This window comes from Hipposideros armiger, unplaced genomic scaffold (genome assembly GCF_001890085.2).
Source record: "Hipposideros armiger isolate ML-2016 unplaced genomic scaffold, ASM189008v1 scaffold_139, whole genome shotgun sequence".
In the NCBI taxonomy this organism is placed as follows: domain Eukaryota; kingdom Metazoa; phylum Chordata; class Mammalia; order Chiroptera; family Hipposideridae; genus Hipposideros; species Hipposideros armiger.
In genome coordinates, this window is record NW_017731489.1 from 1786088 (window position 1) to 1801144 (window position 15057).

General features: G+C 43.9%; 2 protein-coding genes across 3 annotated transcripts in view; one reads left to right on the forward strand and one right to left on the reverse strand.

Moving 5' to 3' along the window:
• The window catches only part of NUFIP1 (nuclear FMR1 interacting protein 1), a 34414-nt gene extending 23611 nt beyond the window's left edge, over positions 1–10803 (reverse strand). Inside the window, exons 1-5 of the mRNA XM_019650296.1 lie at positions 10390–10803; positions 8269–8351; positions 5636–5734; positions 4812–4874; positions 4066–4142 (exon numbers count right to left, since the gene is read on the reverse strand). Of these exons, the coding sequence (XP_019505841.1) occupies positions 4066–4142; positions 4812–4874; positions 5636–5734; positions 8269–8351; positions 10390–10777 (710 nt within the window). The 5' untranslated portion in view covers positions 10778–10803. The remainder of the gene's footprint in view (positions 1–4065; positions 4143–4811; positions 4875–5635; positions 5735–8268; positions 8352–10389) is intronic.
• Positions 10804–10905: 102 nt separating this feature from the next.
• Positions 10906–15057, forward strand: part of GPALPP1 (GPALPP motifs containing 1) — a 28618-nt gene continuing 24466 nt past the window's right edge. For both annotated transcript variants that reach the window (XM_019650320.1, XM_019650321.1), the window contains exon 1: positions 10906–11086. In XM_019650320.1, the coding sequence (XP_019505865.1) occupies positions 10999–11086 (88 nt within the window). In that variant the 5' untranslated portion in view covers positions 10906–10998. The remainder of the gene's footprint in view (positions 11087–15057) is intronic.

The window sequence follows — 15057 nt, forward strand, 5'->3', positions numbered from 1 at the left end:
TACATTGCACAGTTACATACAGATAAACCTTAGCCCAATGATTTTCTGTTAGGGAATGGATGTTGCAAAGTTATAAAGAGCGGGACAAGTGCTATTTTCATGGTGGGTTTCTCTATTTTTATCTGCTAAAACCCCTTTTCTCCCTGGGGTTCCATCGTCCCCAACACCCCAAGTGGTACTGGTCCTGAAACCACAGTCCCCTTTCCTTCTCTCTCCCCTCTTCCATTTCGTGCCCCCTTCTCTTTTCCTTCCCCTTGCTAAGCCTTAAGCATCCAGTGACAACCCTTAAGCACTAGTCATTAAATGGGCAAAATCATGCCAACCCTGATGTTGGCACGTATCATCCTGGTTACGCTCTACTCTCACTCTCGCCTCAATCCCCAAATCACTGCCCACTTACTGACTCTCCCCCAAGCCTGTTCTCCATGGAAACAGTCTGTCTACTCTCACTCAACCACACCCGCTTCAACACCAGCCACACGCCTGTGCTTTCACTTCAAAGCCTCTCTGCACTTCAAAAGGATGGAGTATTCTTTAAGGGCAGGCCCCCTCTGGTGGAATTCTGAAAGAGCTGGGCACACAATTTTAAAGGCTTTCCGCAGAGCTACAGTAACTGCTGAAATGAATGTCACAAAACTACGCCACCTAGTGGGCTCCCATCTGCTGTAAAACATGTCTCGAGGTTTCTAAAATCAAGGTTTTGGAAACAAACCTCTACCGCTGGCTTTCCCTCATGTCAAATCATACAGCATTTGTACCTCATAGGTCAAGAATTAAGGAAGAATCACCTTTTATTTTTTTTCTGATGGGATTTTTTTTTTGGCAGGTTATTAGTAGAAAGCCTTAAAGTTTCTAAGTAAATACAGTGGACACCTTTGAATTTGGCTAATCGGAAAAATATAAAGGGATAAAGGCAAAAAGGTAAAAAGGTACTTTCTTTAAAGGAACAACACACCAAGCAAATGTTCATTCAGCATTTTCTTCCAGCTCTAAAATTCTTACTGCGGGAAAAATCTTTTACAAGATTTTCTAACAAACAATCACAAAGTCTATCTTTCCTGCATGTTAAAGAATACAGTGGCTTCCTCAGAAAGAATGTAGTTCTCACCAGAAGGATAAACTTCAAGACATAAGGACTATTCTGCCATGTCACTGTGAAATTTACTCTTTTTAGGAGTTTAAATAGCATTGTTAAAAAATTGAGAACAGAAATTTACAAGTCAATGTATTTCCATAATAGGTTTTTAAAAAACTGCTATTGGCGAGAATGTAAGTGTATTTTTGAGAAATCTACCAAATGTACCAAAAGAAATGTCTCCTATACTTTTTATTAATAAAGGACACTTACAGAAATTATGTCTGAACATGGTAAAGAGCGAGAACTAGAGAAACAAGATATAGAAAAACCTCAGATGGATGCAACAAGCACCAAGAGATAATTTCACAATATCACAGCTACAAAATAACTTCATGCAAAATTGTCATCTTCACCCAATTCCCTGACTCTCATTAAGCATTTCATAATTTCACAAATCTGTAACCTCACTTACTCACTCCACACATTTTGCCCCGTCTTTTTCCCAGGTACTCTGTCCCTGTCAGTCACACCTTCAGCCTACATTCTAGAAATTGCAACTAGACTCTGTCCCCTCTGCCGCCACCTACCCCACATGAAAAGAATCACCAGTAAACATATTAAAATAAACACTTGTTCCTCTATCCTTTGTTCGGAAGGCTAGAGCTGCTTCTACATATCACTTAGAGCTCTGAACTTCAATAAGTGCCACCAAGCACTGAGGCAAGTGCTCCCACCTGTTCCCCCTTCCTTACCAATGGTCTTCAGGGATGGTCCACCAACTGTGCTGTCGCTAAAGGTGGCCAAGCAACCTGCTTCTAGCCAGTCAGAGCTACCCGCAGTCTCCGGGTGGGAGCTAAAAACAAAGCTACTGTTTTCCTAACGAGAAGGGGCAAACTCGGCTATGCGTGCCTTTTGCACTTTTCTCTTCTTCCTGCCTAGAATGTGGCTTAATACACGGATATCTGGTGGCCACGAAGATGAAAACCACCTGCTAAGAAGCAGCAGGCGAGGGCGTGTGCCGAATGGCGCTGCTGAGCAGCAAGGGCAGCCCCGGACTCGCCCTACTTGGGAAAACCCTCCCCTCTGTGCCAAGCCTGGGGGTGAGGCTGCTGTGCCGTTCCCTGGAGCACAATCTTCACACGCAAGCGCCACTGTGTTCTAGCCATCCTCTTCAACCCGGATGCTTTCCACGCCCAACGGGGCGCATCTTGATTTAAAAACTCACCTCCTAAAAGGTTTGGCCACTTCTCAGAAACTAAACACATGCTTGTCACATGACGAACCAATACCACCCCAGGTATTCCCCCAAGTCAAACGAAAACCCGCGTTCTAAGCAAAACCTGGGTACCAATGTTCATGAAGGCTCCATTCGTAATCACCAGGTACTGGGAACATCTGAAATGTCGCGCAGGTTGGAAAAGGATAAACAAGTTGTGGGACATCCATGCCATGGACCAGAATAAAAGCAACAGAACGGCGCGAACTACTTGCTGCTCCGTGCAACAGCGTGACTGAAGCGCAAACGCACTGCACTAAGTGAAAAGGTCGGACTTTCGAAAGCTACAGACTGTATGGTTCCATTTATATGCTGTTCTGCAAAGGTTCGAATATAGGAACAGAAAACAGATCAGTGGTTGCCAGGGACTGAAGGTGGGGGAAGAAGTTGACCACTGAGGGCCTGAGGGAATGTTGGGGGGTGGGTAACAGAGCCCTATTCTATATCTCGACTGTGGTGGTGATTACACAACTATATACATTTGTCAGAACTCTGCATTAAAAGGGGTGAATCTCGCTGTATGCAAAATATGCCTTAAAATGAATGGAGAGGAGAGGGCAGGTACTACACCTCTTATAAGTCTTGCAAAACAGACCGGTGGCCCTGCCTTGCAAAGATCCCAAGTATCAAGTACCCCTTCACTCGACATTATTATCCCTAATGGTTAAACTTCCTGCTTCAGCTGCTTGTGGTCTCATGGCCACATGATATACATTTATCCTACATTTCTTATTACAGTGAGAGTCTTAAAGGCAAGTCTACTGCCATCTGTTTTTGGTGACTTCTGTCACATATAGTAAAATCTCTTCCTTTTCAAATACTGAATGTTTGGCTCTGATTTTCTGCTAAACTATTGTCAAGAAGTTACTCAAAGAGGGCCATCCAAGTGGTTCAATTGGTTAAGAGTTGGCTTAAGAGCGCGAGCTCTGAGCAACACGGCTGCTGGTTCGATTCCCACATGGGCCAGTGATGCTGCGCCCAAGCTGACCTGCCAACAGGTGGCAGGATGGCTCAGCTGGTGTAACAAGACTGCTTGTTCGATGGTGGGCTACGCCCACCCATAACTAAGACGGAACTCAGCACCTTGAGCTGAGCTGCCGCCCGGATGGCTCAGTGGATAGAGCGTGCGCTCTTAACTAGGCTGCTGGTTCGATTCCCGCATGGGATGGTGACCACGCCTACCCACAACTAAGATTGTAACACAGCACCTTGAGCTTAGAGGCCACGAGCTGCCGACAGGCAGCCAGATGGCAACTGGCGCCCTCCACAACGAAGACTGAAGAACAACAACTTGGCTTGTCCCCTTCCCCAATTCCCCAACACTGTTCCTCTCCCCAATTCCCCAATAAAATCTTTAAAAAATAAAAAATGGTTCTCACTTTTGTAAAGACTGTTAAGTTATTTTTTTAAAAGACACACATGCAAAGAAGTTCATAACATGACCATAATAAGGGACAGCTATGCTAAAGAGGCAGAGGACATACCAGGTACCATATTCAAAGAAGGGCAAGGTATTCCTTTAGGCCGATAAGGGAAAACACCCCTGAAGTGGCAAGATTTCAGCTGAGCTAAAGCAGTGGGAAGAATTCCAAAGATGGAGAAGGTGCGATTTCCAGGAGCTGCAGCTTGAGGAAAGCCATTACGTATTTCGAAATACTCAGCCTCGCCACAACAAAAGCAAGTTGTATCACGAGCTCTAAACTCTGCTCACCTCCTTCTTTCCTCCCTCCATCTTGCGACCTCCTCTGGAGTGTCCAGCTTGATCTTCTTCATGCCAGGCGCGTGCATCTAGGGGAAAGCAGCCTGCTGAACATCAGGAAGCACATTCACGCTGGTGACCGATTCTCTAGCATTATGGAGGATACTGGAGACTCTGGACCCAACACTAAAGTCACTAGCAGAGATCATTTTAAAACTAAGTAAGCAGGTTTAGGCCATCCTTATTATGACCTTTCCTGTAAAGGATCAAGAAAAATTTCCTGAGTATTTAGATTAGTGCTATTAATAAGAAAAAAAGGAGTAACAATTTTGGTTACAAAGTAAATATGTCACCCATTTCTCAATTGACACTAAATATCTACATGAATGACCTAACAACCAAAATTGAGGGAGGTAGCTAAAGGAATAATGAATACATGAAACAATTTAAAGCAACATGGTGTAGAAAAACTGCCATAGAATTTGGAGTCAAGAGACTCAAGCGCCAGAATCAGTTTTGAGACCCTGGGCAAATCATCATTTTATCTGTTAAACAGGGCCAATATTTATCTACTTTAATAGTGGTTTGTGAGGATAAAATTGAATAGATATAAAAATGCCTTATGAAGTACAAAGTATTGCATGAATGCTACTTATTAGGCTATGTAAATGCAGAGCTGTTAAGATAACAGATCAATAAATAAAAAGAGCATGTGTCCAAAAAAAAAACCAAACAAAAAAAAACAACCCACAACTTACATTTCTCCAATGGAATTGGACAATCTTCTCATGTGCATTAAAAGAGCAATCTACTTCAGGACACTGTAAGAGATTTGAAAAAAAAGACTATTCCATGTTTTCCATATTAAATATACCCTATTACTACATAAACAAGACACATTCTGGTCATATTATATGGTTATCCCGTGTATGTGGTGTTACCAGTGTAGTTATGTTAATAGCAAAACAAAGATCGCTCCAAAATAGAGCTGCATTAAAAAGAAATGACAATTTCAGTATATAGTACAATAATACATATCACTGACTTCACTTGAATGCATGGCACCAGCAATGTTGTAAAATGTTTATTCCTAGAGTTGAGGGGCATTCCTACAAACTGAAAAGGAACCTTTTCCAAACTAAGAACTTTCTTTTTAACTTTACTTCTCAAATACTCTGGTTAAAAAATTGTGTTTAAGTACTTAATAAGGTCCAGACCATCCTTAAAGTGTGATGGGCCATGGCACATTCTACAGTGCAGTCAAATGGCCAAGGGCAGCACTGAAGGAAAAGGAACTCACGAGGTGCACAGAGCCCCTGGAAGGGAGAACCAGCCCTCTCACACAGAAGAGGGGCCCCACATGTACTAACAGCTGCCAGGCCTCCCTTCTTTACTAACATCTACCTCTTCCTGAAGCGGTGGGCTCCCCACCCTCAAACTGCAATCCCAGGGTGACTGTCCCAATTTGTCAGGTCATCGAACATTTCTATGAACTATAAACTTTTAAGGAAAAGAAGCTCAGAATTTATACCAAATCTACCCATTTTGCGCAATAAATTTCAAAACAACCAAGAAAACGTACTTTTGTATGTTCAGACATGTGTTTATCATACTTTTCTTGATTTTTAAAACCACGATCACAGGTATCACAAAAATAGTGAAAAACTGGTTCCTTTCTTTTCTGTAAACAAAAATGAAGAGGCATTAGGCTTTTGATGAAAAATTTTTAATCAATAATAAAAATATAACTATCCTTCTAGTAATATATATTTTGATTTTTCACATTACCCTTATACATGGGAGAAACTCCTGAAGACATTTCTAATGAAGGGACAATTCTGTTTCTTTCTTTTATTTTACTTTGAGCAAATATATTAGGAAGAGCCAAGCACAACAAAAGTTTTTAAATCTGAGTAGAGCTAATATAAATAGTGAATAGATTGCAAAATCGTAATCTAAGACTTATAGCATACGTCAAGATAATCTAAAAATAAATACTGTGTAAAAACAGCATTTCATCTTTTAAGAAAAACTACTACATATAGGTATATATTATATATACATACACATACCACAGAAGGGGAAAAAAGAATCATTTAGGTAAAGATTAACTATTTTTATTGCCAATTTGCCAGTTTTATGCTTAAACATAAAACAAAAAGAGTACTACAATGATAAACCATATAGGAAATAGTCTTCATTTGTTAAATGTTCAGATAATGAAATATAGAACATAGCACACTTCTGCAATATTTTCTTAATATTAGCTACATATTTTCACGCCAAAATAAAAGATACTAATTTTATACTGCAGACCTTACTCAACTTATTCTAAACTAATGACATTATTTATAACTTTAAAAGTTGAAAGACCAGGTGGTAAGCTACATCAGAATAAAGGAAGCCCATTTTAAGACCTGGTTTCTGAACATAACCAAGAGTTGTTTCTCATTAAAAAGAATACAACTGATTTTTTTTTTCTGTATTTTAGATTTTTTTGTGGAATTGGGGGAGGGGTACAGCGCTGGGGAATCGGGGAAGGGGAACAGACAAGTTGCTGTCCTGTTCTTCTTCAGTCTAGTTGTGGAGGACGTCACTTCACTGGCCCATGTTGGTATTATCATTGCGCTCCTCCCGGGTGTGGCAGTCGCTCACCGGCCATTGGACAGCCGCTCACGGCGGCTCACGGCAGCTCACGAAAGCTCATGCCAGCTGCCCACCAGCCNGTGCTGGGCCTCACTGGGAATTTCCTTAAATTTCAGGGCTTTGTTTTAAGGCACTGAGCAGCCACTGAAGGAGGGGTTAGGGGTTGTCTCCAGAAACACATTTTATACATAGAGTTTTTTAAAAAAATAGTTGTAGTTGTCCATAATCTGTTTTACAGCTTGCTTTTTCACTTAGCTGTATATCATAAACATTAGAGCCATTTTTAATTGCAAGATGACTAGTCATTCAACCATTCCCTTGTAATCAGATAGAATTTTTGAACTGTTTTTATTTTTATAAGTTACATTACTGCTGATTAACTTGAACATAAAGCTTTTTACTTCTATTTAAAAGTAATTCTGTGCCAGGATATATTCCTAGACATCAACCAGCAATATGTGGCAAAATAATTTCCTTCTAAGATGGCTATTTGATAGGTGAAAAATCATTATCTTCTAGTTTCAATTTACATTCCTTTGATGACAAGGAAAATGTAATAGGTCTCCATATTTTTCTTTTTTTAAAAAGATTTTTATTGGCGAATTGGGGGACGGAAACAGCGCTTGGGAATTAGGATAAAGAGAACAGACAAGTTGCTGTCCTTTTTGTTCTTCAGCCTAGTTGTGGAGGACGTTGCTTCACTGGTCCAAGTTGGCACCATCATTGTGCTCTTCCCAGCGAGGCAGATCAGTTGCCAGCTTCTGGATGACCACTCACGGCGGCTGCTGGCTATACATGGGAGCCCATGGCAACCCACTGCCACAGGGGCTGCAGCCTACGCCATCGCCGGGGACACACGGCAGCCCAGCTCCAGGTTGAGCTGTTGTTCAGCATCTTAGCTGTAGAGGGCAGTGTCACTGGCCCTCATATGTGGGCCCTCTGCCGGGGCCTGCTGGCTATACATGGGAGCCCATGGCAACCCACTGCCACCCACACTGCAGCCTATGCCATCGCCAGGGACACACGGCAGCCCAGCTCCAGGTCGAGCTGTTGTTCACCATCTTAGCTGTAGAGGGCGCAGCGTCACTGGCCCTCATGTGGGATCCAAACTGGTGCCCTGCTGCTCAGAGCTGGCGTCCCAAGCCAACTCCTAACGAACGTGCCACTCGGCCGACCCACAACTGACTTTTAATTCCATCCCTCCCCTCTCAATCTTCTAGTAATATGTATATATTACATATAATTTATATACTTTTTACTTCATCGAGGTTTAATAACATTTACTCATCTGTAATCATAATTCTCAATTACATTTACTTGATACTACATTGACATGGATTCAATGTTTACACTTTCTACAATTTCTCCATTTATTTCTCAAAAAGATTTTGCTTGAAATTTTTACTTACAGCTAAGATCCTTAAAGATCCTGCTATAGCAAAGCTGTGTCAAAAGTGTATGGAAAACCCTGAGAGAGTTATGATAGCAATACAAGACAGGAAAGAGCAATACAGGGACCAAAGTGTTCCACTCAAGAACATCTTCAAAAATACCTTTAAAAAAAAATACCTTTTTCTTCTGTTTTCTACTGGGAGGGCTGTTGAAGTCAGTGACCTTTGCATCATATTTTCGTGGAAGATAAGAATGTTTAACTGAAAAACAAAAAGCGATCCATAAATGTTTGCAACAATAACAATTATTTAAACTTTTATTTGCTATAGAATGTCACAAGTACTTGAGTTTAAAACAGTGGTAACCTACCCCTTCTAGGAAGAATAGTAGTTTAAACAAATTAACAAAGATTAAGACTAGTCTACCAAATAAATATTTTTCAAATTAATACACAGTGGTAAGATTAAGTGTCCATAGATGCTTTAGGCGTCTAAGTAAAGGACAAGCTAACCTGATAAAATTCCTTGTAGTTATTTCAAACATTAGAAATGTAAACAGTAAAACCCTTAATACAGCTCTTTCGCCATCAATTTTACACCAGGAAAACAGAACCTTGTGAACTACATTTTCCCTCAGGTTCTTTTCCTTTCTTATTGCCATGACCCAACTCTGAAACCCTGACCTAGGTTATTGGGACAACCTTCTAAATTGTTTTCCAGCTCCTAAGACCTGTCTTCCAACAGGCCCTGCACACTGACACCGCAAAAATAATCCTCCAATTGTCACAATCCTGCTCAAACTCTGCAAATGACTTCCTAGCATCCTTCAATGAGGTCCCTGTTTATTTTCTCACCCTTCTCCCATACCGTCCCCCTACGCTGCCTCCGTCACACAGAACACTGCAATCAGCAGGACTCACCTTGTACTGACACACCTCTTTGCTTCTACCTAAAAAGTATCTCTTCCTAAACATCTCCCAAGACACTTCTTCCAAAAGCTTTTCCCAACTCCTCCACACTCTGAAATCACCTTCCATGTGCCTCTATCGCCAGTCACACTGTATTGTGACTTATATTTATGAACCCATCTGACCTGACAGGGTTGCCTTGGGCATACTCATATTCCCAGCATTTGGCGCACAGTAAACACTGATTTGGGTTCAATTTGGTGTAAACTGAATCTTATGCGGAGTTAGAGGATGGTTTCAAGAGACAAATCTCATGGCTTTCGATATGATCTATACGCTGACGACACCCAAGTTTACAGCTCCAGCCACACATCTCCCCTGAAAGTACAAATTACTGGCCAACTGCTTAGTCAACATCTCTGCTTGACACACATATTCAACTCCTGATCTTCTGTCCAAATCTGCTCCACCCACATCCTCCCCACTTGTTTGGCAAAAAACTTTGAAGTTATTCTTGTCTCCTCTTTACCTCACACCCATATCCAATCCTTCAGCAAACCCTACCTCCAAAATACATCTAGACTCCAACTACTTCTCATCACCTCCTGAGCTCCACCCTGGTCCAAGGCCCCGATACCTCTCACCTGGAGAACTGCGATAACTTCCTAACCCGTCTCCCTTTCAACCAATTCCCATCAGTAGTCACATTAATCCTTTTTAAACATAAATCAAATCATGTCACTCCCCTGCACCACCTATATCACAACCGTAAAAACCAAAGTCCCATCATCTCCAAGGCCCTGACAGGTCTGGCCTCTTCCCCAATTTTCTACAGTTCTACCCCGGGCTCAGACCTGCAGCCACACCGGCTTCCGTTCTGCCCTGTAGCTCCTGCCTCAAGGCCTTTGCCACTGCAGTTCCTTCCGCCTATACTCCCATTCCCCCAGATGTACCACCATCTGCTCCCTCACCGCCCTGAAGTCTCTGCTCAAATGGCACCTTCCTTACGACATTTAAAAGTGCACTACCTGTCATCCTTCTTTGCTGTCTCTCCCTCCATAGCACCCACGGCCTTCGAACACACACTGCTTCACCTTGTTTGTGTCTTCCTACACCAGAGGTTATGCTCCATAAAGATAAGGATTTTCGTATGTTTCCTTCACTACTGATTCCCAGTTCCTGATACATCGTTGGAATTCAATGAATAACTAAGTTGAGTGAACAGGCGAGGGAAAATCCTGTCGGACAACTTGTGAGACATTAAGGACCAGGCTGCAGGAGTGCAGCGCAAAATCAGAAATGCAAAGAGAAAGGAAAAGGAGAAACGGGAGAGGGAAAAAAGGGGGGTGAGAAGAAAGGTAAGGGGGTTATGGAGAGGAGGAAGAGCCTACCCGGAGTGTTGGGGGGCTTCTGATGCCGAGGAAAACCACCAGGAGACTGTCTCCAGTACCATGATGTCGAAGCCTGGAAATTCCAGGAAGGGTTGCCGTTGATGTGAGGCTGAGACTCAAGGCGGGACTGGATGTCGAAGTGGGGCTGCGCCCCGGGAAGAATCGGGGCGTCGAAGCGGGTGTCCACGAGGGGCTGCACCTCTGAGGAAGGCTCTGTCCCTGCTACGGGAAGCGACGGCGAAGGCGGTGGTGGCGGCGGCAACATTGCCCAGAGCATCCAATTGTCCCGCAGCGGGGCAGGGTCGCTCTGAAGCCCCAACGTGGGGTTCAGCTGCGGGGCTGAAAACCACCCCGGGGAAGTCACGAAATCACTAGCGGGCTCAGCCATGCCACCCGCCAGGAAAGGAACCCAGCGTGCGAATGTGGAACAAGATTTATGCGTCACTTCCGTTATGGAGAATTACACGGCTCAGCCAACCACAGGCTGCTACGTCACTGGTCGGCGCCGGAAAAACTTTCCAGCATTTGCGACGGATCGCGGGCTGCCTTTTGGGTAGGTTTGACTGTGCGTGGATTGGCTTGCCTGCGTTAGCGGTGCCCCAGCCGCGCATGGCGAGGGATCTGATCGGCCCAGCGCTGCCTCCGGGCTTCAAGGCCCTCGGGACAGCGGAGGACAAGGAGCGGGACCCCAGCCCCGGTAAGCCGCCGCGCGTCCCCTGCTTGCCAGGCGCCCCCGCCCTCTCTCTGGCCCGGCCTTGCTCTCTGAGTCAAGATCTGAGGCCTGGGCGAGCGGAGGAGTGGGGAGTGGGCGCTGCCGCCCCAAGTAACTTTCCTTCCCAAGTCGTAGCAGAGGGGAGGAGGCCGTGGGGGCTCAGAAACGAGTTTTAGCCTGGGGATCATAATCATGTGTTCCCATTTCGCGCAAAGGGGGCTGGACGCTCTGCGAAACGATCCATACACATCCAGTCATTTAATCATCCCCGCAGCTGTATACGGTAAAGGTTATTACTGCTGTCTACGAATGAACTTCCAAAGCTATAGAAAAGTTTTGTAAGCGTTTATTTGGGTCAAATTTTTGAGGACGTGCCCTGAAGCAAGATCTCAGTGGACTGAGAAAATGCTCCAGAGAATGACAGTTTTGCAGTTCCTTTTATGTATTTAGAATCAAAGGCATAAATGTAAGGAAGTTACATGAAATCCATTGGTGGCAGATTAAGGAGGAAGGAGAAGGCAAAGCGGGAAAATCTCTTGGCTAGAATAAAAGACAACATGAGGAAACATTTCTTTTATGTTGGTGGGTACGGGATAGTTAACATTTACAGTAGAGAGAGAACAAGATAATGAGGGGCTCTGTGGTCTTGTGCTCTGGGGCCTGCAGTTGCGCCTTTGAGGGATCTAGAAAAAGAAAATTTCCTCTGATATTTCAAAGGTATACTATTCCAGTTACATAAGAACAATGGACAGGACTCACTTAAGGTACAGATTGACCTTTGTTAGCTAAGGAAGCTATAGGCCTGGGGTGTGACTACCTGCCATGACCTGTCCGCTTAGGAATTGGACATCAGACCGTCCTGTGTGCTTACTTCTGGTTACTGAGCTTGTCGGGCCTGCCATGTGGCTTCCCCTGAGTTTGTCAGGTTTATTACATAGCCTCTTTTTCGTTATAGTCGGGGATACTGAGGCCCAGGGTGTTGCCCAGATCACACAGCTAGTAATAAGTGGTAGATCCCTGATTAGAGCAAAGCCGGTAATCTTTTTTTTTTTTAAGATTTTTATTGGGTAGTTGGGGGGATGGGAACAGTGCTGGGGAATTAGGGGAAGGGGAACAGACAAGTTGCTGTCCTTTTGTTCTTCAGTCTAGTTGTGGAGGACGTTGCTTCACTGGCCCAAGTTGGCACCATCATTGCGCTCTTCCCGGGCGAGGCAGATCAGTCGCCGGCTTCTGGACGGCCGCTCACGCTGGCTGCTGGCCGCTCACGCTGGCTGCTGGCTACACACGGTAGCCCATGGCAACCCACTGCCACAGGGGCTGCAGCCTACGCCGTCGCCGGCGACTCACGGCAGCCCAGCTCCAGGTTGAGCTGTTTTTCAGCATCTTAGCTGTAGAGGGCAGTGTCACTGGCCCTCATATGTGGGATCCGAACCGGGGCCCTCTGGCGTCCCAAGCCAGCTCTTAACCATGGCGCCACTCGGCCGGCCCACAAAGCCGGTACTCTTAACGTCTGTGTCTTAATTACCTTCTGACGTACAATGCCCCCGACTCTTGGAGAAGATGCTTTGCTCTGTAGCCCCCGACCTGCCTTCCCAGCCCCTGGTTCTGTCATTGCATCTGACACACACAGCCCAGTTCTTGAACCAGTCCGAGTTTCTGCACAGTTCCTCAGTTCACTAAGCTCCTTCTGGCCTCACTCTGCACTTCTCGACATGCCTGACAAACTCCTTGAGGGCCCAACTTAAATGTCACCTCAGCGAAGCCTTACCAAGCTCTCCCAAGCATTGTCATGCCTTCCTCTTTACCCACAGGTTTTTTTTTCTACTTAATTACATCGCTTTTGATACATTGTTTTTTGAATAACTTGTTGATTTATCTGTGTCCACCATTGCACTATGTTTTTCTGGCCTTAACACAGTAGGCACTTATCATTTGCCAAATAAGTGCCTCTCAGACTCCTCCATGTATATCTATCTCCTTTAATGTTTGTTCTGATTTGTAGACTTGGACTGACTAAAGTTGGAAGAGAGTAACTCTCCCATTTCTCAGTCTAATTTGACTACCCAGGGGCCACGTTTCCACCTAGAGGTTTCCTTCCAGATCACCTTTCTGTCACAGCTCTTAAAAAGTCGGGCTTTTATTTTAGCAAGGAAGGTTCCATTCAACCATGGTTGAATAAAAGTGAGGTTAACCAAGTTTTTCAGTTGGGTTCCTACATGTATGTTGCTTTTGGTTCACCATATTCCCAGATTTTAAACTAAGGCAGGATTTGCAGGTAAGCAACCACCATCTCCCAAGTAGATATTTCTGTTATTATTTGCTTCCATCATTCTACCAGCAGTTGCTTCAGGTATTCCTTTCTTTGTCCACTGTCTCCCGTTCGCTTGTTTTGTGTGTGCATTCACTCCCACCCCCACCTTCATTCAGCACTTAACACTGCTCACCTGTGTATATCCCCCTGTACCTTGCTCCAACCTGCCTGGCACATAAAAGATCCTTGGTCATATTTGTTGAATGACTACCTTTTCATCAAGCACAATATCTTGCACATGTCATTTTTAACACATAATCCCCCTTATTATAATTCCATTCCCTTCATAACCGCCTAGATGGTTGATCCTAAAACAGTTGCCACAAATCTTGAGATACCAGATTGTGATCTCATTATTCTTCTACCTGGACTTTTAAAAAGTTTGTCAATACTAGTATCCTTGAAATTCACTATAGCCCCTGGGGCCATCTTCCAGGCGCTACCCACCTCCCTCCCCATCCCTCTTTCAACCAAAGGGTAACCACCATCCAGGTTTACAACATCATAGGTAAGTTTTGCCTGCTTTTGTGCTTTATGTAAATGGAAGAATACAGTACGAACTCTATAAATTTGACTACCCCCATTTAAGTAGAGTCATGCAGTATTTGTCCTTGTGAGACTGGCTTATTTCACCGAGCGTAAGTGTCTTCACGGGTCATCTTTGCTGTAGCAGGTGTCAGAAATCCCTGCCTTTTTACGGCTGAATAATATTCCATATATGTGTAATATTAACTGACATAATCTACAGCCTGATGAGTTTAAAACTGTTATTAACCTCCGTTTAGAGATCGTGATTATAACACAGGAAGGTTCAGTAACATCCAAGTCACACAGCTAGAACGTGGCTGCAATTCAAAGCCAGAGACTGGCCCCAGAGTGCAGTGTGACCCCTGTATACCATCCAGCTTCACCTCGTCCTCGTGCTAACTTCGCTTTAGCCACACAGGCCTTTTGGTCCCTCGAGCACGTCAGTCTTGTTTTCTCCACAGAACTTTGGCACTAGCTAGTCTTCCTTCTAGAATGTTCTCCCCTCAGGGTGTTGCATGGCCACTGTCATCTCATCATTTACGTTTCCATGCAAATGTCTTCTCAGAGAGGCCTTCCCTGACGAGTCTTTAAAATTACCCTCCCCCATATTCAGTCATCCTGTTTATTCTTTGTTACGTTCTTTCTCTGGAAGTATTTACCCAGTATTTGCTGGATGGGTGGATGGATGTTGACTGTAGAATGTTGTCTAGCGCATATACAGGCTCTGAACTCAGACTCCTGTGTTCATATCCCAGCTCCACTATTTAGTTGTGTGACGTTGGCAGGTTACTTTCTGTGCCTCAGTTTTCTCATCTGTAAGATAGAAATAATAATACTTCCCTAATAGAGCTATGGTCAGTAAAATGGGTCAATGCATGTAAGTCACATCAGAACTTGAGACATGCTTTTCTTTTATTTATTATTTTTAAGTTTTTGTTAATATTAATTGTGAGTGAATAGCATACCTGGGAAGCTCTTTGAAAAAAGGCCAACTGAGTCAAGCCATTGGGGAAACAGCCCATGAATCTTCTCTTAAAAAAATATATTGGCAATTCTGATATACATCCAACCTTGGAACTAACTATGGAAGCAGAATTTCAGCATCACTGCACAGGAT